The sequence below is a fragment of the Hippocampus guttulatus genome, chromosome 2 (assembly GCF_054856545.1).
Source record: "Hippocampus guttulatus isolate MCC_2025c chromosome 2, RoL_Hgut_1.0, whole genome shotgun sequence".
Lineage (NCBI taxonomy): Eukaryota > Metazoa > Chordata > Actinopteri > Syngnathiformes > Syngnathidae > Hippocampus > Hippocampus guttulatus.
The window spans coordinates 7,242,519-7,270,186 of NC_141262.1; the positions used below are offsets into that span (position 1 = coordinate 7,242,519).

General features: G+C 42.3%; 1 protein-coding gene across 4 annotated transcripts in view; it reads left to right on the forward strand.

The window, feature by feature from the left end:
• Window positions 1-27,668, forward strand: part of diaph2 (diaphanous-related formin 2) — a 397,003-nt gene that overhangs the window by 337,905 nt on the left and 31,430 nt on the right. For 2 of the 4 annotated variants that reach the window (XM_086133318.1, XM_086133344.1), the window contains one exon: window positions 61-126. The exons of the other annotated variants lie outside the window; for them this stretch is intronic. In XM_086133318.1, coding sequence (XP_085989444.1) covers window positions 61-126 — 66 coding nt within the window. The remainder of the gene's footprint in view (window positions 1-60; window positions 127-27,668) is intronic. 4 annotated transcript variants of the gene reach the window in all.

A 27,668-nucleotide genomic window follows, 5' to 3' on the forward strand; every position in this document is an offset into this window, starting at 1 on the left:
TTCCATCTTTCACTCTGATGTCTTTTCTTCCCCTCCTCTGCATCTACAACATGTTTCCAGGTGACCAAAGTCCTTCCAGTCCGGGCTCTCGGTGGCCAACTGCTAGCTATGGGTACAGAACCCTAGGTGTGTGTTTTTAAGTCCCTTTTTATTTATATATATATATATATATATATATATATATATATACACACACACACACACACACACACACACCCTGCTTTAATCCTGGCTGCATAACTCCCACCTTCCTTTTTGCCGAGCTGCTCTCCAACACCCAGAGGCCTCTGCTGAGCTGTTTTGCGTTGCTTTGCAAAGGCTAATGTTAAAATGCTGGATTTATGTGTTTGCCAAAGAATGACACCGAAAAGCCTCCATCACAGCATTTTTTTCTGCTTTGTAGAGCAGCTCAAGTCATCACGTCATGCTCCTAACAGCCCCAGCATCGTCACTTGTGGTATTTTGATTTTTCATGCCAAACTTTGAAAAAACCTAATTCACAAATTAACTTTCCTTAATACCTGTGTTGGAACAGCACTTTTCTGTGTTGTGTATGTAACCTTCAGCGTATTAATGACTTTCATTTTCAGTTTTATTCTGTCAACAACCTAGGCAAGTGCTGCATCATTTTCTTTGTATCTTGAAAGGTGTCTGAAAAAGTGCATATTTGTATGAACGCATGTGCATCTAAAATTTCCTGAGGTCTAAATTGCATTCAGCAGCTCTGAACAAACACTTTTCTAATTAGTCGAATTCATTTTTTCATGACTTGAGGGGCCTTGGGAAGTGAACGATATTGAACCTTTGCTGTGAACATACTGTACTTTATATTCCCAACTGTTGGGAGTTTGCTTCTGTGCAGAAGGCCCCAACCATGCGTTACAAGATAGAGCTAAGATGTATGTTTGTTCAATCAAACTCCACAGAACATCGAACAGGCAATCATAACATTCATAAGAAGCCCTTATCGCCTGGGTATTCAAAACCTTCACAGAGCTGAGGCCCTTTCTCATTTACTGTATTGTATGAGTGGAATCTCATGGGACACCGAGGGTCCACTTTGATGTTTTGACTTGAATGAAGGGAATCCCGAGGGCTGGCCAGCTTTCTAGTTTCTGTTTGCAAATGGCGTCGACCTCTTAGCGCCAATGGAGCGTGACCATTGGTGGTTAGAAAACAATTGTAAATTGGGTGGGATGAGCCTACCTGTGGAGTGAGTGTCCTTTTGGGCTGTGAACTGCTTGCTTTTCAGTGCAGTTGTGATACTTTTCGAGTGAGTAGGATCACCCAAGATCACAGCGGCGGCATGGATCAGTGGTAGAGGGGTCGTCTCCCAGCCTGAAGGTTGCGTGTTCGGTCCTCAATGCTTGTGAACATGTTGAAGCGTCCTTGAGCAGATACACAGTTGCCCCTGATGCTATGTCATCCAAAGGTAAATGAGGAATGAGGTGTGAAAGCGCTTTGAGTAGCTAAGTTAGAAAAGTGCTATACAAGTGAAAGCCCATTTAGTTCTGCTCCTGAGCTCAACTAGTTTAAATTTTGCTTGGTGTTAGCAGTTAGGATGAAAGTTAAGGTTAATATTTCCTGAATTTGGCATAGAAACAAACACAAATATTCAAGGAGTTGCATCCTGAGATGGGTTCACGTCAGCGTATGGTTGGGCATTGCAGCGTTTGAGGCAATATGTTTCACTCTGAATGGGGAAATTCAGTAGTATACTACTGAAGGAAGCGAAGCGGTTGATTCAGTGTACCAAATGTATCCCCTCCTACTTGTCACAGCTATTGTCATCTGATGCTTTTAAAGCTTGATTAACTTTGCGTCCTCTTCAGCAGCCCCCTCAAGCCGAGAGTCTCTCTAACTTGCGTCAACGTAAGTTGATTTCAAACCAGCGAGTGTCTCCCTGTCGTCTTTCGGGCTGAACTCCCCTCCAGCAGACTACCTCCGGTGTCAGGCTCAGCGCAATTCTTGTTGCTGCCAGTCACAATTATGCCCAATTCTACAAGCATTTCCCATTTCCTTGTCTCCACTTTGTATGAGATGGAAAAGCTAACCCCAAAGTCTCCGTGCTTGTGTTACACAATTACACCAGACAGTCCTATTTCAGCTCCGAAAAATGGGAGGACTGATGGAGTCTTGGGGAATTTCTGCAAGATAATGCATTAAATACAGTGCGATATTGAATCGAGTTGGCCTAAGACGAATGAGCATATGTGTATATTTGAAAAAGAAAATCAAGCTACAGTTAGGCTGCTCATTTTCTATTTCCTTGGTTCTCTCCGTGCGAAGACAGTTACCCAGGTATCTGGCAGAAGATTGGCAGATTTAAAACACAAGCCCCTCATACATCCTGCTCCATCGATTTTCGGTCAGGGATGAAAGCCACAGACTCAGTGGGTCGTTCATAGCGAGGGGCATCCCAAAAGACACATCTATCGGATTTCAAAGAGAGGCCTGACAATCTTATATATTTACTGTCTTTTCAACGTCATTACATTCCCAAACCAGGGCTTCAGTCTACATTGCTTTCTGGTGCTGTTATCCCGCTTCACCTTCATGGGTCAGTCTATCAAAAGTTCCATTGTCACTTCTGCATAGTAAGCCTCTCAATGACTCATTTGACATTGAAGTGTAGGCGGGTATAATTCAGACTCTCCTTAAAAATATACATGTAGCCATATCATGCTTACTCAAGTCATGGAGCTTCAGCCCACCGTTCTAATCTTTTGAAACCCCTCCGTTTAATTCAAAGGGTCATATCAGAGAGCACCCCCCCCCCCCCCACACCCCACCCTCGCCCCTCTGTATGTTTAATGAAGATGAAATTACCTCATTTATTTCATGAAATTTTAAAGAAGCTAAAGTGGATGAATCTGCAAAGAGGCAAAACGAAGAGGCCCAAGGGAGGCATCAGATGGAAAAGCTGCTGGCGATGGTAAACACCCCATTGTTGTGCTTTATCCCCCAACGTCATTTTTGCCAGAAATAATATTTCACTGCATATTATTGTCGTGTTTGTTTTCCAAATGACCCTCATATTGCAAGGCATTTTGCAGCGGTCTGACTTTTTTTAAATCCTCATTCCCTAAAATACATGAAAGTAACTTATACTTTCGGGGTTCATTTGGACGCAGCGCGTTCCTCTCTACTCTTTTGCAACTTCTCTGGCCGTTCCACTCAAAACAGTGCTTCCCACTCACATTCTCAAGCACATATGACCGTTTCCGTTTGATATTTCAAAGTTGAGAGCTAAGGCCTCCTCCGGGTGTGCACTCCTGATGTTAATAGATGCTATTCATCGAAGCGGCCCTGGAGGCAATCCAGCAGGAAGTGGAGCTAACGTGATTTCAGACGAAGAGGCCCGCAGGATTTGTGCCTCAGACTTTTGCTTGGATGGCTTTAGCAGATTTGAGATATTAAAATGCAAGATGAGAGCAAAGTGGTGCTGTTTGAAATCTATCACCTGTTTCCCGTAGATAAGGAAAGGTAAGGCAGATATGCACACTTCTGTGCCACTACTTTCAAGAGGTGATGCCCTCGGGCGTAGAAAAGCATGTACACCATGCTTTTGACCTCCAAAAGACACTTACCTACACCTGATCTTGGAAATTATTTTGCTTCTTTATCATAATAGTTCGAGCAATGTGTTATCCATCCTTCCCTCCATTTTCAAGACCGCTTATCGTGAACATGGTTGCGGGGAGTTGCTGGAGCCTATCCCAGCTGACTTTGAGTGGAAGGCAGACTACACTCTGAACTGGTCGCCAGTCAGTCGCAGGGCACATACATAGACAAACCATTTGCACTGACATCCACACCATCCCACGCTGCCCGCTCAGAAATCAGGTGAGTGTACCACTGCACCACCAGTGACTCATGCAGTATTATTCAACATCCAATTGTAGACTATAGCATATTTGTTGTGGATTGCTGGGCATAACTAATAAATGACCTTTAGCGAGCAAATCTTGCATTAATCGATGCAGATGTATAATAGTCATAATCGTGATAAAAATAAAAATACCATCATCATTAACACATCAGCGACTGCAAATATGTAATAACTACCCATCCATCCATCCATCAATTATCTGAGCCACTTATCCCCACAATGATTGCGGGTGTGCTGGAGCCTATCCCAGCCGGCTTTGAGCGGTTGGCGAGGTACACCCTGAACTACTCGCCAGCCAAGCAGGGCACATAAACAACCATTCTCTCTCACAATCACACCTTTGGACAATTTTAGAGCATTCAATCAACCTACCACGCATGTTTTTTTTTCCAATACTAGATAATAGAACATGAAAACTTCACACAGGAAAGCCAGCGCCCAAAATTGAACCCACAACCTCTGTCATCATTTGTAATAATTGACATGCATGTATGACTGCATAAAAATTCATACATTCATCTTCCGATCCGCTTATCCTCACAAGGGTCGCGGGGAGTGCTGGAGCCTATCCCACCTCTCTTCGGGCAGTAGGCGGGGGACACCCTGAATTGGTTGCCAGCCAATCGCAGGGCACACAGAGACGAACAAACATCCACGCTCACACTCACACCTAGGGACAATTCGGAGTGTTCAATCAGCCTGCCATGCATGTTTTTGGAATGTGGGAGGAAACCGGAGGACCCGGAGAAAGCCCACGCAGGACCGGGGAGAACATGCAAACTCCACATAGGGAGGCCGGAACTGGAATCGAACCTGGTACCTCTGTACTGTGAGGTCGACGCGCTAACCACTGGACCGCCGGGCCGCTCGACTACATAAACAGTGACTGAAAATTCAACCAATGGCATTACAGTCAGGCTCTGCACGAAACCAGGACAAGGACTACAATTAGAAGCAGGAATGCAGACTGGAGTCATGAAATTCCACCTGGGCACTTTTTATTTATTTATTAATATTCAGACCCAAAAACGTGGGCATTTCCTGGGAGAAGATGATTACATATGCTCAATGTTACCTTCATACTGTATATACACCTAATGGGCACAGAATGTAAACATTTTGGTCATTCTTCTTCATGCAGAAGTTAAGAACCATGATGGAAAATGCTCAAGCAAAGTAACAAAGTTAAGAAAATTATTCTTAACAGATTATTCTTATTTCTCCCAAGCAGTAAAATCTTGGCTCTTCCTAAACCTGCACGCCAGCCCGAAATTGTACAACAAACAATCTCCTTGGCAGAGCTGAATAAACAATAATTCTGTTCGGCCACCAAGCGGATCATTGATGCAAAAGCTACTGCGACCCAAGTGCTTATTGAGCCGTCAATGAACTAGCCTCTCCTAGCTTATAAGATCCAGTAATATCCTGGAGTCTATTCAGCGGGTCTTTTTTTTCTTCTTCTTCTTGCTTAGTCTCCGAACAATATTGCCTCGCGAGTGTGGGGGGGGGCAGTTATGAAAGGTCACCCTAAGTGTAAATTGCCAATAGTGGATCAATTTCGGAGGGCAAATATGCTTTGGAGATTCCATAATGGCGGGTTTTATCTTATTTTTACCCGGGGCACATCCACACAATGGGCTTGATGTGGTTCATTCTGAGATGAATTCCTATTAGAGCTATAAATTTGCAGTGTTTAAAGCCGAGGAAATGCCCAATAAAGGGGCCGGCAGCAAGATCATCCCACTCACTGAAAAATAGCCCTCATATAACGTAATACAGCCTGAGCTATCGTACTTAGTGTTGAAGGATGAACAAGTTACTTTGGGTGAATTATACGTCATGCATTGCTCATTAGAAATACAGCAGGGCCAGCTGATGATCAGATGGAGAAAAGTGCAAATGTGCGTCAGTGTTGGACGCCTGTTTGTTCTGCTCACAATAGGAAACACAATCAAAGATGTCTTCTTCTTGCTTCAGACCTTTGTTTTTTTGTTGCCCCCCCCCCCCCCGCTTTCTTTTCACCTCTCTCCAGGCGACATGACTGTTATTAATCCATTTTCGATAAAACGTCTAGATTGACGTTTGCATTTTGAAGAATGCGACACTATCAATACAGTCTGTCGACTGCAATGAGGAGGACTTAATTTGACTTCCTGGGCTTTAAAGTCTACTAACAGCAAATCAAGAGATGAGTGATAGTGTTAATACCCATAGATGCCAATAAAGAGACCACACGTCAAAGAGTGATCAATTCAGGTTATACATTTGAAACAGGGATGCGGGGAACAAAGATATCAAAGAAATAATATTGTATGTCATGCTTTTAGCTTGGAGGTGAAGACACTAGAACTCGATGGCAACATAGTGGTGTTGCATGATTGTCGGGGTTTACAGTAAGCCTGAATAATGGTCTTTTATATGGAAGTGAATACTGTGTAATTGAAAAATGTGTCCTCTAAATTGAAGGCAACATAAATATCATGAAGACTGAACAGCTCTGCTCAAAGCTTTAGAAAACATTTCAGCCGCCCAATCTTGTAAAAACATAATGACGGGAAGGTAAATGGAAAATTGCACGGTCTCAACCCATTTTTTAATACATATTTTTATATTGTTCGATTTTTCTTCAATTAGCTTCAAGTCAATAAAAACTAAGAGAACTGTATAGGAAAACAAACCCAACCGACAAAGCATAGCCCTGAGGAAAGGGTTTCTTTGGACATCCGCGAACAAAAAATGCGTATCCAGCCAAAGGGGGGGAAATAAATATATACATTTAAAAAACCCAGACAAAGTAGAGTGGACCACTGAACTCTAACACACAACTCTCACACTCTGTTTCAATCAGCTTTGAAACTATTTTAATGCAACAAGCAAAAATCTATTGCAGGGCAACTAACATTTGTTTCACATTTTAACTTTCTTAACATTCATATATAGGTTTTAAAATATTTAACTGCAGTTTGCAATGAAAGATAAAAACAACGAAACAGCTGTCTATGACCAAAATATGTCTTGTGAAGATGAGTTGCATCGTATATGCACTTCAGGCGTGCGATCTGAACTCTACATTTGAGAGGCATATTTGTTTTTGACATTTGGTCAAATTATTCATTTTGTCCAAAGAGCTTGTTTTCTTTGTACATTTCACATAGTTCTAAAAAGCTCCCCTGAGTGTCTTCATTCACAGTGTTGTTATCTTTCTAAGTAATTATGACAGTCGACTTGAACTCAATAGAGATCAGACCAAGAAGACAGCGATATGACGGTGCATAGCGCTAATGAATGGAGAAACGGTTGTACATGAGAAGGTGAAGATAACAAAGGCACAATCATTAGTGAGCATAAATAGGGAGCGATAAGTTCAAAATCCAGAATTGTTGATAAAAAAAATAAAAATTTGAATACTATGGCGACACTACACTGGTGCACCCCACCCGTCTAGTTGAGCATGATAATGCATGAGATGCTCCCATCGACTAATGCCAATTTGCTATGCCCCCCCCCCCTCCGTTTTATTTATTTATCAGTTTATTTGAGTCAGGTTTATTTATTGATGGGCCTAAAGGATATGATGGTGATCTCCATTTGCTCAAAGCATCAAAGACACTAAAAGGGCTGAAGTTGGGTGGACATTTTACAGCAAACAAAACAAGTCACTTGATGGACACGGTTCACCCAGAGTTGAGGGGAACCACTCTCATTGTAATGGAAAAGTGAAATGGGCCATTTTACCTTTGGAGTACCGGTACATTGGTTTAGAGTTGTATGTAATTTTATATCTTTTGGTCTCTTCCCATGATTTCTTTTCTGTTGCTCGGTTTCTTACCTTTTTGAGTCTCCTCAATGCTTCAGCAGCACTCTATTACAGACAATGCCCTTTACTGTCGTAGTTGACCCCCAAATATCCGCGAGGGGTCTCCTCATGCTATCCTCCCTTGCACCCCCTTTTTTGGGGGGTTGGGGGGGGGTTAATTTGTCGGATACACTCATGCATTAATACATTGTGCTTTTGTTTGTGCCTTTTAATCACATGTCCCCTCGCTCGTGATAGTAACATAAGATGATGTAATTAGAGGCGTAGAGAGTGTAATTGTTGTTTATTCTCCCAATGACATATTTGCTGTTGTAAGCTACTGAGGGAACAAGCAAAGCTTAACTGCACCCGTGTGTGCAATTTAAGGGCATTAGCTTTGGAAGGCAATATTTCTAGCTAGAGGTCTGCCAGAGGACCTTTGGTCCACTCCTACAGTTGTACAAAGTATGCCAGTTTGGAAACTTGGGGGCATGGTTTATTCAAGCTAAAACTTTCCAAATGATCTCGTTATTATGGAATTTGTGGAAATGTCTCCTACTGCTAATTCTCACGATTGTTAAATTTTGAGTCACCTCTTCAGGGTACATCTCTGAATTTATACTTGGCTGAAGTGTAAAATGGCTCATCTCAGTGTAATAATGACTGGTGGGCTTTGGGTAAATACAAAAATGTTGGCATCATTTAACTGGCTGTAACTCAGTTTATTCCTTTACTGGTCAAGTGCACAAGAAATGGGATCAAAAGCAGAAAAAAAGAATAGCAACGCCAGACACTGTCAATGAGGTCAATGCATGGCTCAGTTACTCCCCTGCAATTTGTCAAGTATCTCAGGTTTGGAAACATATTTTTTGCCTCAGTTTGTAGTCTCTGCCTCCGTTCAATGAGTAAGCAGCCACAATGATGTAGGCTGTTTGTGCATCTATTATTATTATGGACGTGGACCATATACAATTCTCATATAATGTGTGTAATTTAAGCATTCTATATACCCTTGGCTACGTGTACATCAAGACGGAAGTAGACTATTTGTAGCGCATGTTAACTGTCCAGGGTTTCCTCATAATGTTCATTAGGTTTGCTTCATAACACGTCTCCCCTGAAGGCATTGCCAGCTAAGTAAAGGATGAGGCAGCGCACCACATTACCTCAACAACTTTCCCCCCTCTCCTTCCTCTCCAGATTACTTCCTTCCAGTTGCTAGGGTCACTCTTGCCTGAGGGTGGATTAAGGCAGATTGGAGCCGAGATGTTCTTTTTAGATTTCCAACCACTGGGGAAGGTAAACTTTGTTCAGGTTGGAATCATAATGAGGTTGCTATTTTCATCTATTTGTACACTTGTTGATTTTACTTATTCGTACTTTGGGAAGGTTTTTGATTGACTTGTCAGCCCGGAGTGGACCTAATTTGTTTCAGCCCAGTTAGCATTTTGAACAAAAGTTGATCAAGAATTACAGCTAAATATTCACGCATCCTCGCACAAACAGACAAACCCTGTCTATTCTATATTTAAAAATAGCATTCCATCACTGTAAATATTCAAACACTATACTTTATGATTAGTGGGACAGCATGTAAAAATCATTTATGGCTCTCCATTATTAATGTCTTCAGCATGGCAGGCATGCCCTTTTCTCGTTCTTAACACCACCCTAAATATGTTTACCTAGACAAGAGTGTCTAAGATATAGATTTGCAGTTAATGTTTTATGATCGTAAACATAGCTGAAGAAGCAATCCTTTTTTTCTCATTTTACTGGAGTCTCTGGAAGCTAAATAGACGGTGCTGCTTATAAAGTGAGAATAATTGAAAGAGGGAATCAGTCAGTGAGGGAGGGAGCAGCGAAAGGTCTTGATGGCCCAGATGACAGCTTGTGAAAGCAAGAAAGACCGATTAGACAATATGTCATATTGCTACATTACTGTCTGAACACGTGCTCTCTCGTGTCATCTTTATTCCTACTCTCACCCGTGGACTTGCTAAATATATTAATCTACTAATGCTTCCACGTGTTATACTTCGGCCCACAAAATAACAATTGGGAATGGTAATTCCTCAAACGGCATTTGTTTTTACCAATATATTCAAAAGAACACACATTACAATATGCGGGAATACATCCACAATGACCGGTTTTGTGCCTTGGCTGAAAAAAAAAATTCTTTTTCAACCAATCAATATTACATACACCAGGGGTGGCCAACCCGCGGCTCGCGAGCCGCATGCGGCTCTTCGGCTGGTCCAATGCGACTCTCGGGCTTTCACACGACAAGCGTCGAAAACGCCTCGGCAGCGGCGATGCCATTCAAACAAGGCACCAACTTCACAGAACGTACTCCGTTAGCCTATCATCAATCCCGTTACTTGATTGACATAGGGGGCAACCAATCAGATGACTGCATCACCGCTCATGCGCAAACAACGGTGCTACGTGCTAAGCTAGTCAGCGAATTACCTCTGATTTTAAGGCAGCGGTGCCCAATACGTCGATCAGAATTGACCGGGAGCCAGCGAACTGGTCCCAGGTCGACCGCCAGGGGTGGGAGGAAGAAATAGGTGGGGGAAAAAAAAGATTTCTTTGTTTATATCTTGAGCTTTCATTCATTTTCGGTCCGTTCCGACTGTTGCTCATCGTAATGTGCGTGCATATGTGCGCGAGTGCACTGGTGTGTGTGAAAGGTGTGTGTGTGTGTGTATGCTTGCACATGCGCGATCGGGTCGTTCATGAGAAGTTGGTCGCTTCAAAAGTTGATCTTTGGCCAAAAAAATGTGCGTGCGTGTGTGTGTGCACACGCGTGCGCGAGGAAGGTTGTGATGTGGCTCTTTGCAGTAACTCGGTAAAAAGAAATTGGCTCTTCGTCTCTTGACTGGTTGGCCACCCCTGACATACACCATACCCAAAGTTCCCTCGAAGATGCGCACGTGAGCGATTCTTTCATTTCCACGACAGTTTCATCTACAAATAGGACACCACACCATTTCCATTTCCACAATCTTCCACTGTAGCATTATAGTACTGAGTCTGCACTTTGCAGCAGCAGTCAATTTTCTTGCGGTCATCAGTCTCCTCAACAGCCACATGCCTAGAAATATATACCGTACGTAAGTCCCTCCTCCTCCTCAATTGTTGCCATTTTTACGTATGTGTCTTTCTGACAAAACAACGTGGTTCATTTTTTCAGTGGCTTATTTTTTTCAGTTTACAGCTGCATTTTAACATGGAAAACTGAGGGCTGAGCAATCCAAGCCGGTGCCTGTGCAGTGCAAATGTGGTTGTTCTTTACCGTAGGCTTCCCAACTCTTCACAATATGGATTTCGGAGAATTGTACCAAACTGGTTCTGATTACACAGGGTAGTAAAAAACAAAAGGCTGAACATACTTCTTTTCGAACATTGGGTGTTGTCTCTCAGTCTCCCATTTACCAGTTTGTTCTTCCAGAATCTTCCCAACATCCTTATTCCTTTTTGTCTTGAATGCCATTTTCCTAAAATGATGTACTTTTCCCACTCTATCTCCATCAATTTCAATGACCCTGTGTCACTCATGCCAGAATTATTACCTCCGGACGGAACATTGGCCCAGTGGCGCCATGCTTGGCTCTCTCCACCCGCATTATCCAGTTACGGCGTATCCCCTTTTGGAGCGAGCTATCTTCCTATAGCCTTGTAATGATCGGAGCTGTGGTGACCCTGTGCATTTGAGCTGTAATACAAGACATTGTCATTAGCGCAAAGATGGTGCTCTTTCTTGTCCATTACATTAATTGCTTCACATCACTGACTGCCATGTCCACAGTATTGTGTTACATTGCTGACATTCTACCATCACATGTGCTTTTTAGTCGTTTTGCCTTGGACGGTGAGAAAGGTTATTGAGATCTGCCACATGATGAAATGTTTATACTCCAAACATCTCAAGGAGATGCAAATGATCAGGCCAGTTTATTCCTAATTATTTGTGCGGATGCCAATGTCTGAATGTTTTCACGCCAAATAAATTGAAACCAAACACTCTCCCACCACTGTACAATGGTTGGCTTGTCAGTCACCTCTCTTTATATTAGGCAGGCAGGCCGACAGTGTAATTGCTTTGATGGTCCAGCCTAAAAAAATCACTTCTGGGCATAAAAGGAGGCCTTGGGAGATGGCAGCCAGAGAGAAAAGGTGCAAATGAATTAAAGCACTTAGCGTTCCTCTGGGGCATGTGGCCCAGATTTTCCCTTCAAAGAAATAATATAAGGAAAGGAGGAAGGCACATGAGGGTGGGCTGTGCCTCTTCCCTGTGAGAATAAATGGCAGCAGAGGCAATAATACACATGCAGCCTCCATTATGCCAAAAATCGAGAGTTTTTCTCTTATGACACAGTGGCATTGACATAGTTGACTGGCAGGTGAAGAAAGGGGGACTTCAGTGGAAGTAATCTGATTTTAAATGGGGTTCCCATCTATGGGAAAACCTCTGGTCAGGCCTTTTGTGAGGGAACAAAAGTTTGGCCCCGTGGAAGTAACGCTTTGAATGTATCAGTGGGACTTAGAGAAAGGATTCCGTGGATGTCCCAGGGCCTATGCTGCTTTTAGAACTGCAATAGACATACGTCAGCGGGGTCGGCTTTTTTCCTCTCTCTTCTTTATTGTTCCCTCACCTTCAACCAGATAAGCATTTATATTGATAATCATACGATCAAATCTGTCTTCAAACTTAGGCTTGCGGTCAGGCATTGTTTACACCAGGGGTCGGCAACCTTTTACACTCACAGAGCCATTTCAAACCGGTTTCCACGGATAAGACAAAACTAGGATCCGACATCTGAAATGACAATCTTAGCCTTTAAATGTATTTGTGTGTGTGTGTGTGTGTGTGTGTGTGTGTGTATATATATATATATATATAGAGAGAGAGAGAGAGAGAGAGAGAGAGAGTTGCTTATCAAATCCATGCAGTCCATCCATGTTTCAGAAATGTTTATTTTATTTATTAAATGATCACATTTTGAAGTCTTACAAAAAAAATGAATAAAAATTGCAGAGTTGAAGGTATATTTGAAATTAATTAAAAAGCTGCACTTGGAGCAAAGTTCTTGAGCTGACCTTCTTGCAAACAAAAATGCCGTGAGCCATGATCCTTTTGGCTTTCGCAGCATGTAGCTGAGCCTTGACCTGAATTAAAAAATGCAATGAATAAAAGAGCACAATTTCACTAAACAATTAAATAAATACTTGAAAAATAACTGCCTGAATATTTTTTTTTCCTGGTTAATGGGACTTCTGCTCCTGAAACTCTGCGCACAGCATCTGCAAATTAGGGCTGGACATGCAGGACTTTTAAGCTGATTAGTGTGAGGCATGACCGGTGCTTGTTTTTAACATTGTTCACAGTGGGGAATAGCTGCTCACGTGCATCTGTGGACCCGACGATCGATAGGACTCCAAATACAAACTTTGTACGGCAATTTGGTGGGCTGTCAAACAGTGTATCGCATATTTTGAGTGAAGAAAAATATTACAAAAATAAATAATTTTATCTTAATATTTAGAGATGACAATAATATTGAAATCCACAATTACAATTCAACAAACGATCGAACGCAACTAAAATACTTTGTTCAGTTTTAGTCTTGCTGGGCTTTCTGCACCTGTCATATCTGCCTACTGACGTGTCAAGTACTGTACTCACAAACATCTCTGAAGAAGTCGAATGCCAAGGTTGGCCACTGAAACTGCATAAGATCTGAAGAAAGAATTTGGGGTGTCAGGAGGCAAAATCACAAGGCCAGAGTGTAGCCAAACACTGTCTTTCCTTATCAGGCTGTTAACAGCACAACTTTTGTTCATACAACTCACTATAGTCACCATTACCTCTCCTTGTTTCATTTTAACCAATAATGTACAGTCAGAGAACGTAAAAGAAGTGATACACATTTGTGCACTTGCATCGGACATTCATAATTTATTTTTTCACGCCTGTTTTAAGAACCGTAACATAAGGAGCAGCTCCGGAGGTGACCCCTCGTCCATACATTAAAACTGCACTTAAAGGGCCCAATTTCCATGCCCAGAGAGAGCCTAGTACAAAGCGCAGTCTAACTCGGCCCATGGGCCGAGTTTTCTTTCTTGTGGTTCCTCGACTTGCGCAGGTGGAACAGGGCATTTGCACCATTGCACATCATTGTGGGATGGAACGCAGCCGACTCGAGAGTCGTTCACTTCATTCCGTTTAAAATGAGTCCGGTCGTGGTGCACACAGTGCTTGACTTTGCAGAAGCAAAAATGGACTGTGTGTTTTGTTCATGAGTTTGGCATGCACAAAGTGACTTTACACAGGTAAACAGCAAGATCTGCCCTTGCGAATGATGTAATGCATGTGTAGCACCTCCAACCTGCACAGCCAGATCTGTGCCGTGTGGTCATGGTATTTTTAAGATGACAATGATAATAATTTGTTCAATTAACTAATTTAGACAATTATTCTGAGGGATTGTCACACAACTAAATGTGTGGTCCTCTGTGACTAACTCCTGTACGACAGATGTGAATGAATGACTCTTTCGTGTGAAAAGGGGTACTGAATAGTTTCTGGCTTTAGCTGGCAGGTGACTGCTTTCAGTAAAAAAAAAGAAAGAAAAAACAGCTTAATTATGATGGCGTGCTGCACAGAGTAACTTATCATTGGAACACAAAAGCAGTGGAGCTGTTTGACTAATCCCCTCCTACCATTCCACAAAAACTTTAGGGGTCACAAGACACCCACCCACTAAAAAAAAAAAAAAAATCTCCAATGGTGTCTGGAACCGAATCTTTTCCCAGCCAGCCTGAGACACACCCTCTTGTTAGTTCCACTCTTATCCCTCTGCCTCTTTTTAATTAATTCCCGATGCATCTGCATCCCCCCTCCCCCCCCCCCCCCCCCCACACCAACATCTTTGACCTTCTGTTGGGGAGGGTATCGCTTTTGTTTGTGGTAAATGGACCATTACAATTTCTCGACACTCCAGGTGTGGTTCCCTCTAAACTCTAAGGACTCATTGGTCTGTGAACATGGAATTGATTGATTATAGTGCTTATAACTTAAGATGTACACCCAGTAAACATCTTAAAACAGCTTTTAGGTCATATATTTTTTAAAGGAGTGTAAATGAAAATACTTTTTTTCTGTTCTTACACTATATACTTAGTTTATTTAAACCCTAAATTATTGCAAAAATGTGAATCAAAGAAAGAAAAGACATGCAAGAGAGGTTATTGTCGACGTTGGGTACAATGAAAAATGGTTGGACATGTCCTCCTTCCTTTCATGGGCTTGTCAGGCTTGGGTATTTGTCCACTCTCTTGAGATGTTCAAGGAACTGTGTATCTTTTAAGAAAATCTGTTGTCCGGTGTAAAATCAATTTTGCTGGGTTGGGGATGTGCTGCTAAGCAAAGGGTTGCACCCAACCTGTTGGGCTTTTGAACAAAGTACATGCCTCAAAACACTGGAGATCCGCTACTCTGCTTGTATTTCGTTTGAGGAGGTTGTGGTGCAGGGGATGTGGTTCTAACAATTCTGTGGTTTGTGGAAGTGAGTGTGTGGCCTTAAAACATGTTGGAGAGGTTTTTCCTTAATATAAAGTAAGCATATGAATATGCCCATTAGGCTTTGTTTTGGAGGACTTTGCAGGAATGGGATGAGGTCGCGGTGTGTTGAGATAGGGGTGTACGAGTCTGTTTGGGTGCTGTATGTGTGTATGGTTTAACAAAAGTTAAGAGAAAGAAAGAACAAAATAAAAGAATAAACAAACAAACAAAGAAAGCTGCGTTACAACATAAAAATCAATGCAGCAAAACACTACACTGGCTTTGTTTTGGTTCGGGGGTTTTGGCGGCGAGGAGGGAGGGTTGCGCTGGATGTGGTACAGGGTATAAAGGGTGTGTCAACTCTGCTGTTTGCTGAAGGGGATGTTTGGCTTAAATATTTGGGAATAGCTGCTCTATGTTGTAAGATCAACATGGCTTTTTGTGGGATCAGGTCAGTGTGAGGGGTTGTATTACAAAGATATTAGAACACTATTGGAGTGTTGAAGGAGGGTGCCGGGCTTGAACTTTTTCAGACCGGCTGCTCGCAAACATTCTAAATAACTCTATATTGTGAACATTGTCTATTTATGTATTGCATCTCGTAGACCAGTGTTTTTCAAACCCTGTGCCGCGGCACACCGGTGCGCTGCGAGATATTGTCAGGTGTGCCGTGGGAAATGATCCAATATGTATGCCTGTGCGGTCAATTGCCTGACATTCTTATCGTGTAGCAATCTTCCATACCGGTAGGTAGCAGCAGCAGCTAGCCTATTGCCTTATGCTTCTAGACAAGCGAAGTTTCCGTCGTGAGGCAATACAATGAAAGGTATCTTTCATTTAGATTTACTTTTACTGGAGATGCAACGGCATCAATGTTCCCTCTAAGCAGAGCAATTGCGCACTGGTCGCACCCTCTCAGTGCACTTCTTTTTCTGTATCAATTTGCTGTGTATTTCAGTGAGTGACAGGTGTCCAAACAATCACACGATACAATGCAATGACGCTATTCAGCCAATCACGGCATTGACCGTACTTGTGCATGTTCTCTGCTCCATAACAATAACTGTGCGGCGGCGTTAAGTGACGCTAATGCTAATAGTTTATCATGGCGAAACGACCGGGCAGTGAATGTGATACGTCGACTCCCCGAACCAAAATAAGAATGGACTGCGGTTCTTTTAAGTTGGAATGGCTGTCGCAGTGTGTGCAAATAGAAGAACAAGCAGTGAAACTGGGTGAGATCTTTTCTTTTTCGAGTGAGAAAGGTCTGCTCTGCAAAACATGAAGCAAAGCTAACTTTGTAAGTGTATGTTCCAATGGAAAAATATGGACTACCGTATTTTCCACACTAAAAGACGCACTGGATTATGAGGTGCACCTTCCATGACTGGCCTATTTTGTAATTTTTTTTCATATATTGGACGCACGGCATTATAAGACGCAATCTACAATGAATCCACTAGATGGAGCTATGCTCAAGGAAATGCCAACAGGACACTACACTACACTACACCCTGATTTATATAGCGATGATTAGATGTCAGTAAAACATATTTGAAATAAAGCAGTGACACCGTTCACTTAACCAACAGCAAGTTATAACATTGACTCGTTAACGTTGAACTCTCTTGCCGCTGCTCTATTTCTGTGTTCAACTGCGAAACTAATCACCTTAAGTTTGAACTCTGCGTTGGAAGCATGTCTCTAGCAAGTAGCCATTTTGGGGTTGACATATTACCCTAATGACCATACACAAGGCGCATCGGATTTTAAGGTGCGCTGTGAGCTTTTAAGAAAATGGAAGGCTTTTAGGTGAGCCTTTTAGTGCGAAGAATAAAGTAAATGGAAGCTGGACTACCTCAAGGGACACATTCAGCAGAAAAGTCATTTGAATGCTGTTGGAATTATACAAAGACTCAAGATGGGAAAAGGGATTGGTACAATAATGCGGGAGAGCGCAAATGACTGAGAGAAAAAGAACCAGCTGTTAAACAGGAAAAAAATACGACCCTGAGCAAGTTAAAGTTCTAATTCACTATATTTTACTTGCCATTAAAAATAATGCACCGAATATTGGATTTATGTTTATTTGATTCCTATTCAATATGTTATAATATTGCATTATTTTTCAATGTTAAAAAAAATGCTGATAGTAACAATAACACTTAATTGTTAAAATCAGGTGTTTTCACATTTTCAGGTAGTGGTGTGCCGCAGGATTTTTTTCAATGGAAGAAATGTGCCTTGGCTCGAAAAAGATTGAAAAGCACTGTAGACCATAGAATTGCACCATAAGAATCTGTATCATCGCGCTAACAAACTGCAAAGAAAACATTCCATCCTCAGCTTCAGTAAAAATGTTGATATTTCTGTGCTTTTTCTTTTAACCTCAATGCATTTTTAACCTTCCTCCATGCATTATTGAGAGTTGTACCTAACACATTGTGTGGTGATATGACATTATTTTTTGCTGGCTGAACAGACATTGTGTCGCCCCAAGTGCACAATGTGTTTGTTCGCCTGACACACTTTTGCGATGCCATTCCCCAGCCACAAGTGACACAAAGTAGCTGGAAACTTATTTCATTTCTAAATCAAAACAAGCTTTTTTAGAGATGTGCATTTGGACAGAAATTGCTCATTAAAGAGGAAATAAATGCATGATGCCAATGTAGAAAGGTCATGATAGAGGAGAGGGAGGGAAAGAGAGTCGGCCTCTCAATCACCAAAGCAGCATGCACAATATTATGTCCAGTCCGCAAGGATGTGACATATTTCCCCAAGTCTTTGTTGGATGTTTTAATCAGCTTACGCATGCCCTGGAAGAAAATTCAATTGGTCTGCAGGAGGGGACAGATACAACACGATTTCTTGACTGTGTCTATTTTATATCCACTTCAGTCGGACCTGTGGTGCTGTGTGTCTATTTCACTGGTCATGTGTGCCAATTCATAATCGCCAACGACTGTGTTGGCAGCTCACCAGCCGATCTGGAGACAGCTATTTCAAATATTTATATGGCATTGTTGGATTAAGGGGACTAGAAGCAGATGTTTAAATACAATTGAGACGCACAGAGGGAGCAGGAGTACGTAAGGCATTCTGAGCCAAGTAAGGTCATGATTATTCACTGTTTCCATTCTTGCGCGCTTGTCCTGTCTTTTGTCCGTGGAAGTAGAGCCTGCCAAGGGAAAAGGGGCAGCTCCGTGTACAGAAAGGCTGCTGGCATTCTGCAGAAACAAATTGCGTTTTCCAAGAGTTTAGAACACGAGACCATATCATGTACCGTATTTTCACAACTATAAGGCGCCATTAAAAGTCTAAAATTTTCTCCAAAATGGACAGGACGCCTTATGATGTGGAGCGTCTTGTCTATGCGCTGAGTTCCAAAACCTGACTGACAGCCGACACGCTGTTTATATAGAGAAAAGGCGGAAGTGACTGTGGACAGGCATGCGGCAAAGAAGTCGGCCAATCAGTGAAGGGTGGGCGTGTATATATATACACATATGGAGAGCGAGAGAGAGAAAAGGCAGATGTGAGTGAGGACAGGCATGCGGGGAAGAAGTCCGCCAATGAGTGAAGGGTGGGCGTGTAAGTGGACGCTAAAGGTACGCCCCAAGCAGGTACCAACACCTGTATAGTGTGGCTATGTGCATTGTTGCAAAACAACTTCGGTTTTGGTTTCTAAGAACCCCCGAAAATAAATTCTACAAAGAGACACGCCTACGAAGCTCAGTTCAAACTTCAAGCCATCGGTTATGCTTTTGGCATGCGTGCCCATCTCACAGCAGCGGTGAAAAACCAAGTCAAGCAAATGAACTCTGAGCTTGCCGTTATTCCCGGAGGCTTGACTAAAGAACTCCAACCGCTGGACATCGGCATCAACCGGGCGTTCAAAGTAAAGTTGCGAACGGCATGGGAACAATGAATGATCGATGGCAAACGCAACTTTACAAAGAGTGAGAGGCAGCGCCGGGCGAGTTACGCCACAATTTGCGAATGGATTGTGGCTGCTTGGACGAACGTGTCTGCTTGCACTGTTGTTCGAGTTTTTGGCAAAGCCGGCATCATTTCTGTGGAGCCACATGGCAATGAGAGTGACTGACAACGAGAGGGAACACGGCGTTTTTGATGGATTACCGGTACTTGCACAATTGTTCAATTCTGATACAGAGGATGAGGACTTTGATGGATTTCTGGGTGATGATTGATCGAAAAACGTGAGTACATTGTACAATGGCTAAATAAAATACAACGGAACTCAGTTTTCCGTTGCCTTTTTAAAAACGTGATTTTAGCTTGTATCTGTATGTCTTGGCATGCTACCGTATGCTACAAGCTAACGTGTTTTTAGTGTGCGCGCATGCATGCCGTATGTTTAAGCTGGTGTATGTTTTACCACTTTAAAATTGCGCCCAATAATACAGTGCCTTTTGTCTATGTGTAAAATACAGAAATAGCACCCATTAATGAGACTGCGCCCAACCATACGGTGCGTCGAATGGTCGTGAAAATACGGTATTTAGCGTGCACTCTTCTTTTTATTTGTCAATACAATTTGGCCCCCAAAAAACAAGTGCGATGAAATTGCAAACATTTGTCTTTTAATGGTGTCCCACATACAGTAGGTGATATAAAAATAAAAGGAAATCATTTTAACAATAATAATTATAATAATGATAATAATAATAATTATTATTGTTATTATTATTGTTGTTATTATTATTATAATTGAAATTATTATTATTATTATAATTGAAATTCTGCAGAGGTATTTGTGGTTTACGAGTAACTAGACTGAAGAACAGAAGGTCTCAACTCTCAGTCCAAAACCATGGATGTCATGCAGCCATTACGTTGTCCTTAGGCGTGGCCATAGGCATGAATTGTCCAGGGCATGCCCCACCTTTTACCCAAAGTCAGCAGGACTTGGCTCAAGCTCAGACACAACTTGTAATGAGGACAAGCGCTTTTGAAAATGAATGGATGCATGTTTCATCATGCTGCCAAATTCCCCGCTACGAGTAAGTCACCGTAGGTAATAGAATAAAGTAACTCCTGGTACGCAACTACGGTATTTTTAGGTCACTTCGTTTCAGGCATTCGTGATTCAGATGCAAATGGCAAATTTATCAGCAGTGAGAATCACGTGAATAATGGGACGTGCATGAGGAAATGAAAGAGCCTCTCTTTTCTGCTCCACTGATTTCGTTATAGACACTGCTATTGGTTTAGAATAGCAACATCTATTGTCCCCCTTTATATATATATATATTTTTTTCATTTTTTGATGCGGACAGTCTTTTACGACTGTCAAACCTCATCATATGTCACTGCCCTAAATGAGCCAAAGTGAGAGTCTTCAGGCAGTGGTCACACATATTATTACAAACTCTCTTGTGTATATCATTCAACATTACATTAAATCCATGCATTTCGGGCAGTTGCTGCAATTGCTCTACTAATATTTTGTTGTTGCTACTCTACATTAACCCAAATCCTGCGCAAGAAGCGTGTCCAGTCATTTAGATGGCACGCAGAAAATAAGACATGTAGATTCAGCTAGATTAAAGTCAAATCATTATATATGATTGCATCCTGCCTACTGATCTTGCAGCGGAAACATGCTGTTGGATATTGAAGTCCAATAGTGATGAACTTGATGATGATGAGCATTAGAACTCAGAACAATGCGGCCCTACGTCACAGGATAAAAGTCCATCCATCCATCCATTTTCTGATCCGCTTTATCCTCACAAGGGTTGCGGAGCGCACTGGAGCCTATCCCAGCCGTCTTCGGGCAGTAGGCAGGGGACACCCTGAACCGGTTGCCAGCCAATCGCAGGGCACGCAGAGACTAACAATCATCCGCGCTCTCACTCACACCTAGGGACAACTTGGCGTGTTCAATCAGCCTGCCATGCATGTTTTTCGAATGTGGGAGGAAACCGGAGTACCCGGAGAAAACCCACGCAGGCCCGGGGAGAACATGTCAACCCCACACAGGAAGGTCGGAGCTGGAATCGAACCCGGTACCTCTGGGGATAAAAGTTATCCGACAATTTATTGGTTCGATTAAATATCGGCGTTGATCGCAATCTGTTCTACATGGAAACTAGTGAAGCTTTCGTCACTGTGTTTGAAATACTCTGCTGCCGTCATTTTATTGATTCAAACACTGATGAGGCTACCAAAGCTTACAATGTTCTTGTTCATATATCTGCAAAATGAAACGTTTATTGTGGTCTGCAGCAGTGCTTTGTTATATACATATGTCTTGAACTCTTGAAGTTCACACCTCGAAAGTCAGTTCAGTGTGGAAAACGTCCCTACGTCCTAGCAGTGTGAATCAAAGAAAGAAACCAGTTCACCACATTGACATTGCGGTGAGCCGAACTGAACCAATCAGTGGCCAAATATGTCTTTTGAAATAACATACGGTGCTTTTCCATTTGTCACAAAAGTTCAGACACTAATTTCAGCAGTTCTCATTGGGATGGCCGCTGGTGGTGCATCAGCCACTAATGTCATCTGAAGCACTGCGTTACACGAGGTGTTCAAGGCCAGTTTGTGGTTGCCCTCAGGTAAAATGGTCAAAAATGGACATGATGAAAGAGCATGCCAGTTCTGTGGAAATAACAAAAGGGGAACATTAGTAAATTGAAAAGGAGTGCAAGATGTTAACTCCAGCGTTATCACATTGTCAGTGAGTCCTATTCATCGCCGATCTTACCGTTGTTGTGTTTCTGCTGCCCTATGCCACGGGCTCTTTGCTATTCTTAGATCCTCCTCTCCTAGAAGTTTACTTTTTTTGTTTCTTTGTTTGTTTTTGTTGTATGCGTTATTTCTTCGATTACAAACAATCCAGATTCAATTCAGTTTGGCAGGTATGTGGCGCTTCAGGTGGATGCTTGTCCGAATAGCGTGGTAATATTAGATTGTTGACATTCAGCTGTCGTGAACATCCAATAAAAGATCCACTGAGTGTTCACGCTCAAACATGATGGCTCTCATTGATATACAGTATTTGGAAATATGAATTAGAAAATAATTACAGTATATCAGGATTTTTTTTCAGGAAAGGCATTATAGTGGCACAACTTGTGTTGTAATTTGTAATTTTGACAAATGAAAACCACATGCACCTCAACACAACAGTATGACACTCGAGGTGTCATACTGGTGAGGCGAGGTTATAATTTCCGGTCTGTGGTAACACTGCAGTTGGTAACCGAAGTCAATGTTCATAGAGCTTTTCTGTGGAGGTGGCATGAGACCTTTTCCAGCCCCTTTTGTCCTTTTCACTATCATCCTGCAACTTACTGGTGACCGAGTCAAAGGTGTGGACTGACTCTTGCCCTAACGTGGCTGGGATCGGATCTCGTTATTCCAGCTCCAATTAGGTTTGCGCTCCTGAACATTATAATAAAACAGATGGATGCAACTGCGACTACCTCTGTTGTTAGCTGAATCACTGCTTCTTCGAGACAATACTTGTTTTCCACTGTTTACTATTCACGTTGCAGGTATTCCAAATAACTCCCATCATGTCCTTTTGCATGTGAATGCTTCTTGCTTCCAATTCTAAAATGGATTTTCTTTGAATCTTTCAGGAACAATCTTGGCCGCTCATTTTTTACATTCCAACATTCCACCCCTAAAAAAAACCACATGCCTTCAATACACCTCCAGCAATAGCTGACAATCGGTATCTGTCGGTAAGTTGGCGAGCTTGCCAAAGAACCAAGTGGATCACAATATCTTTGCAAAACCGTAGCACAGAGCGACATTTTTATCAGCGGGGCCCCGCGTGTTGGAAAGCTAAGCAAATTGGTTCTGCTTTTCGGGAAGTGCTGTGTAGTTTCGGCATGCTATGAAAGGGTTGATGTTGCACAGTAGCAAGTGGGGATAAAAGAGTCTTGTCCGTACAAATATATCTGCCTTTGGTTAGATTAGGCCTACTGTTCTTTTCCTGGGCTTGCTGGGCTTTTTCAGGAACATCCCCATCTCAAAAAGCTTAGCCTCTATCTGAATTTGATAGAGACTAGGAAAAGCTGGTCAACATTATCACCGCCAAACATGTGGATAGCTTGCTGCATCACAGTGAAAGGTTCTGGGTTTGAATCTCAGCTTCAAACTTTCCATGGGGACAAAACACGCATGTTACGTTAACGGTCTGCATTGCAGGATGTGTCATTCTTTTCTCTAAACATTGTCTCGGAAACAACATTAACGGCCGATTAACTGGCTTGTATTCAGAGCTTTACACTGCAAATTTTCCATTGAATTGCACATTAGCCCGAATTAGACAGGGTGATGTAAATGATCAATGGTTGTAATTCCTCACAAACAATCCATTTGTGTGTGTGCAAGGGCACTTGTCTGCACCAGGTGAATTTTAATTTGTGACACACTGTTGTGTTTGTCACAGATATTCAGAATATAAGGTTCTTCTCACTTCCTCTTCCATTTGCTGTCATCTTGGTGAAGCGTGCAGCCGCCGTGTACATTGTACATGCAGCGACACACGCACTCAGCGACACACACGCACGGGCAAAGCTCGTCTGGTCCTGTTTGCAGTCCAAATGATTGGATGAATAAGTTGTGCCATCCCATATGGTGGGCTGTCCTCCTGGATCTGATCTCACTAGTGAATGGAGGCGCCCATGAGTCATTGCCGGTTTGTTCGGCTGCACTTGTCATGCTTCGCTGTCACATGCCTACCCTCTCCCCTCCAACTCTTCCACCCCCTTGTCTTCCTCCTCTTCCCCCGCCCGTCATCCTACCGAGCAAACAGACGCTTTGTCTTCTGCCCACTGCCATATTCCTTCCTTTTGTCGTCCTTTCCTCGGATGAGGTCACAGTCTGCGGGCCACCTCGCCAAGCATCTGTATGGTCCCCGAGCTCTTCGCTTCCTCGCAAACATCAATGTCATTTATAAATGTTTAATGCTAGCTCTTTGGGATAATGCTTAATTTGTCCCACCACTGGATTCTTCATTAAATCTTGATTTTCTGTCTCAGCGTATCCCAATCCAATTAGCTTCAGCTACCTGGACAACTTTGCTTCCCTCCCGCATCTTAGTTGCTCTCTCTGATGCACGTTGTATTTTCATTAGTACAGTCAGTCGTTTCAACTTTTTTCGAAACGATTCATCAGAATATTAAAAAAACCTTGAAGAGAGATAATAAATGAATGAACCCCGCTTAGTGGGATGCAGTATCGACTGTTGTGCAGTAGTCGGCATACCCTTGTGAAAGTATTGTCATAATAGTCCATGATTCGGACCAAATAGTTTAATGGTCTGCAGTCACCAGCAACCGATTTTGCAATATTAGCTTAGCTGTTTGTCTGTGTTCTCTACCTGTGTAGTCTGACAAGCACAGCTTAATCCGACTGTCTTGCTGAACCTCAGCGCAACTCTGTCAGCCCGCAGAATCAAGCTGCATCCAAACTTTGGCAAAAAAATATTTATATATTTTTACAGAACAAAAAAGGCGCAAAGCCAACAAAGTACAAATAAGGACGCGGGTAGGCACACCAGGAGAAGGCGAGAGAAGCTTGTAGAAGGCAAAAGGGGAAAAATACAAACGAAAATAGCTTGTCAAGTAAGGACAAGATGATCCAATGGCCAAAATACCAAAACCGAGAGTAATAATAAACACAGGCAAACTACTTAATGGAAAACAAACAACGGAAAATGAGAATATGGAACAATATCAAGAACCTCTAGAAAACTGCACAAGAACGAAATATCCAACAGCCAGTTGTCATCCGGGACGTCCGTAAATAATAGGCCGTGTTCAAATGAGAAACAGGTGCGCGGCAGGAAAAAAACAGAACACCTCTGCCACCCACTGGGGACTAAACAGAACGGGATCATGATCATATATAGTGGAAATCCTTGACGGTATACATACTATACATACTTTGCCGGTTCCTCAGGTGTTTCATTTGCTAGCTCACAAAATTACACAGCACACCTTGACCTCTTCCGTGTAACATATTCTATATTTATTGTGTTTATTTGTGTTCCTCTCTTTTTGGAGGGTTTTTTCCCCCCTCGAATAGCAAAATCAATACACACTTCATCTTAGCCATGAGAAACAGCTCAGGAAAAAAAAAATGAACACCAGTCAATGAGTCTAGAGTGGTGTTTTTTCCACATTCCCACTATTTTGTCAAGTGTTTTCTTTTATATATTGTTTGACCAATTACTTGGGTTTGTGTTTCTATTCCTACAGCACCAGTAGTTGATGCATCTCAATTGGCACTAAGATGCCATCAGATTTTAACATTAACAATGAAAATAGTCTTTGTACGAATAAAGGTAGAATTTCATGCTGCTCGGTGCATGCCACAGCAACAGTTGGCATTCTAACTTCTACCTGTTAGGTAGCCACAGAGAAATCTGAAGAAAGTCAAGGTAATTTTGAGAAAAAAAGTTTCGTAAAATTGATGGGAAGTGTGAGCTGTAGGCTTACTATTGAAGATCACACTTGAATATGACAAACAAAACAGCAATACAAAAGCAATACAAAAAAAAAGACACACATTGTGTGAATTGATGTAAAGCAGTCAAGCACAAAAAAAGAATTGGATTTTTTTTTCATACATATTTTGATTTTAAGAATGCTACCTTTTCAAAACTTTTAAATATCTGTGTTCATATGTACTGTATGTAGACATAGAGGCCCAAGTGATCTATTTATTCAGGTCGTGTTTACCCATCGATGATTGCTCGTGTATTAATTGGGTCAACTGGTGAAGGGGGCCGTGAAGGCCCAGCTGAGGGCTCGTCAAGCTGGCAGGGTCATTGAGTGTTTTGTTTCCAAGATAAGCATGGCTTCAGGCTGCAGCCGTGTGGGAGGTGAGGTGTGTGTCCATGCGTTTTATTTGTCACTTTATATTTGGTGCCGCAGTTAGATTTACAGCCATGTCTTGAGTGATGATGAGCTTCGAGTTCACTTTTATTTATTTATTTATTCATTAATTTCTTCTTAGGCCAGTGGATATGGCCTCAGAATTCATTTGCGATACGAGTAGGTGTGTTGTCTGCGAATGGCAGTTAAGAGTCCCAAACGTTGCCTAGAGCAACAAATACCAGCCCTCAGGGCGCTGATCGAGCACTCCAGAGAGACTGTTAGCCACTTCCTCCCCCTAACCTTCCTTTCAATGTGGTCTTTTGTTACACAACCAAACCTTCGGTTGTAATGATGTCGGCCTCGAACATTACTTAGTTAACAAAGTTGAAAGAGCTGCTAACTGACACAAATCCAATGGAACACCGTTTCCCTGAATCTCTTCACTGAATTTAGAGATGTTATTAGTTTGCTACCCAATGACAAGCATAAACGTTAGATGAAATTTAAAACTTAAATGACAGCCATGGGATGCTTTTTTGCACCAAAAAAAACTAAAATCACGACAAACATAAACCCAATTTGGGTTCACTATTACAAGCTGACTTTTGTTTGCTTGTGGAAGTTTTCATTCGTTCAAGTCATTGATCGTAACTGGACTGCTCTGTTTGTCTTAGAAGACGTTTCACCTCTCATCCGAGCAGGCTTCATCTATCTGTTTATGCAACAAGGCTTTTATTAGGACTCCATTAGCCTAAGCTGGTGTGGAGGGCCGGGGTTCCTGTGAGGAGTTTGCGTTTTCTCCCCATGCCGCCATGTGTCTTCTCCCAGTGCTCCATTTTCCTCCCACATTCCAAAAACAGGCTAATGGAACACTCTAAATTTTCCTTAGGTGTGATTGGGAGTGCAAGTGGTTGTTTGTCTGTGTGCGCCCTGCACTTGGCTGGCAACCAGTTCAGGGTGCACCCCACATATTGCCCGAAGTGAACTGGGATAGGCTCCAACACGCCCACGACCCACTTGAGGATAAATCAGTTCGAATTATGGATGGATGGATGGATGGATGGATGTTTGTCGACAAGGTGGCACTATGAGTCAAAACTATGAACACCTTTATTTGTCTCTGTACAGTATTTTATTTCATAATTTCCATTACTTCTGTTCTAATAATCTAGCTTTATATACTGTACTTGATATCCACAAGTATTGCATTGCATTTACTGTACATTTACCTGTGCATGTACAGTATGTGCGCCTGCGGTTCCAAACCCCCCCCCCCCCCAAAAAAAAAACAAGTGTGTCGTTTGGAGGCCACTGAGGAGGAGCATGTTAACCAGAGGCACAGCTGGTCCACCAGATGTTCCAATTCCCACTCGGCATGTCACAAGAGGACCTTTACTTCGCTCCCTGCGGTCCACACAAACTCACACACGTACCGAAATAGTTCATGCGCAACAACATATGACTTTGATAGTTTGGTACTCTAAATTTGTTCCGTGTTTGTGACAAACAATTCTATCAAGTTTGTAGTTGTGTAGCACC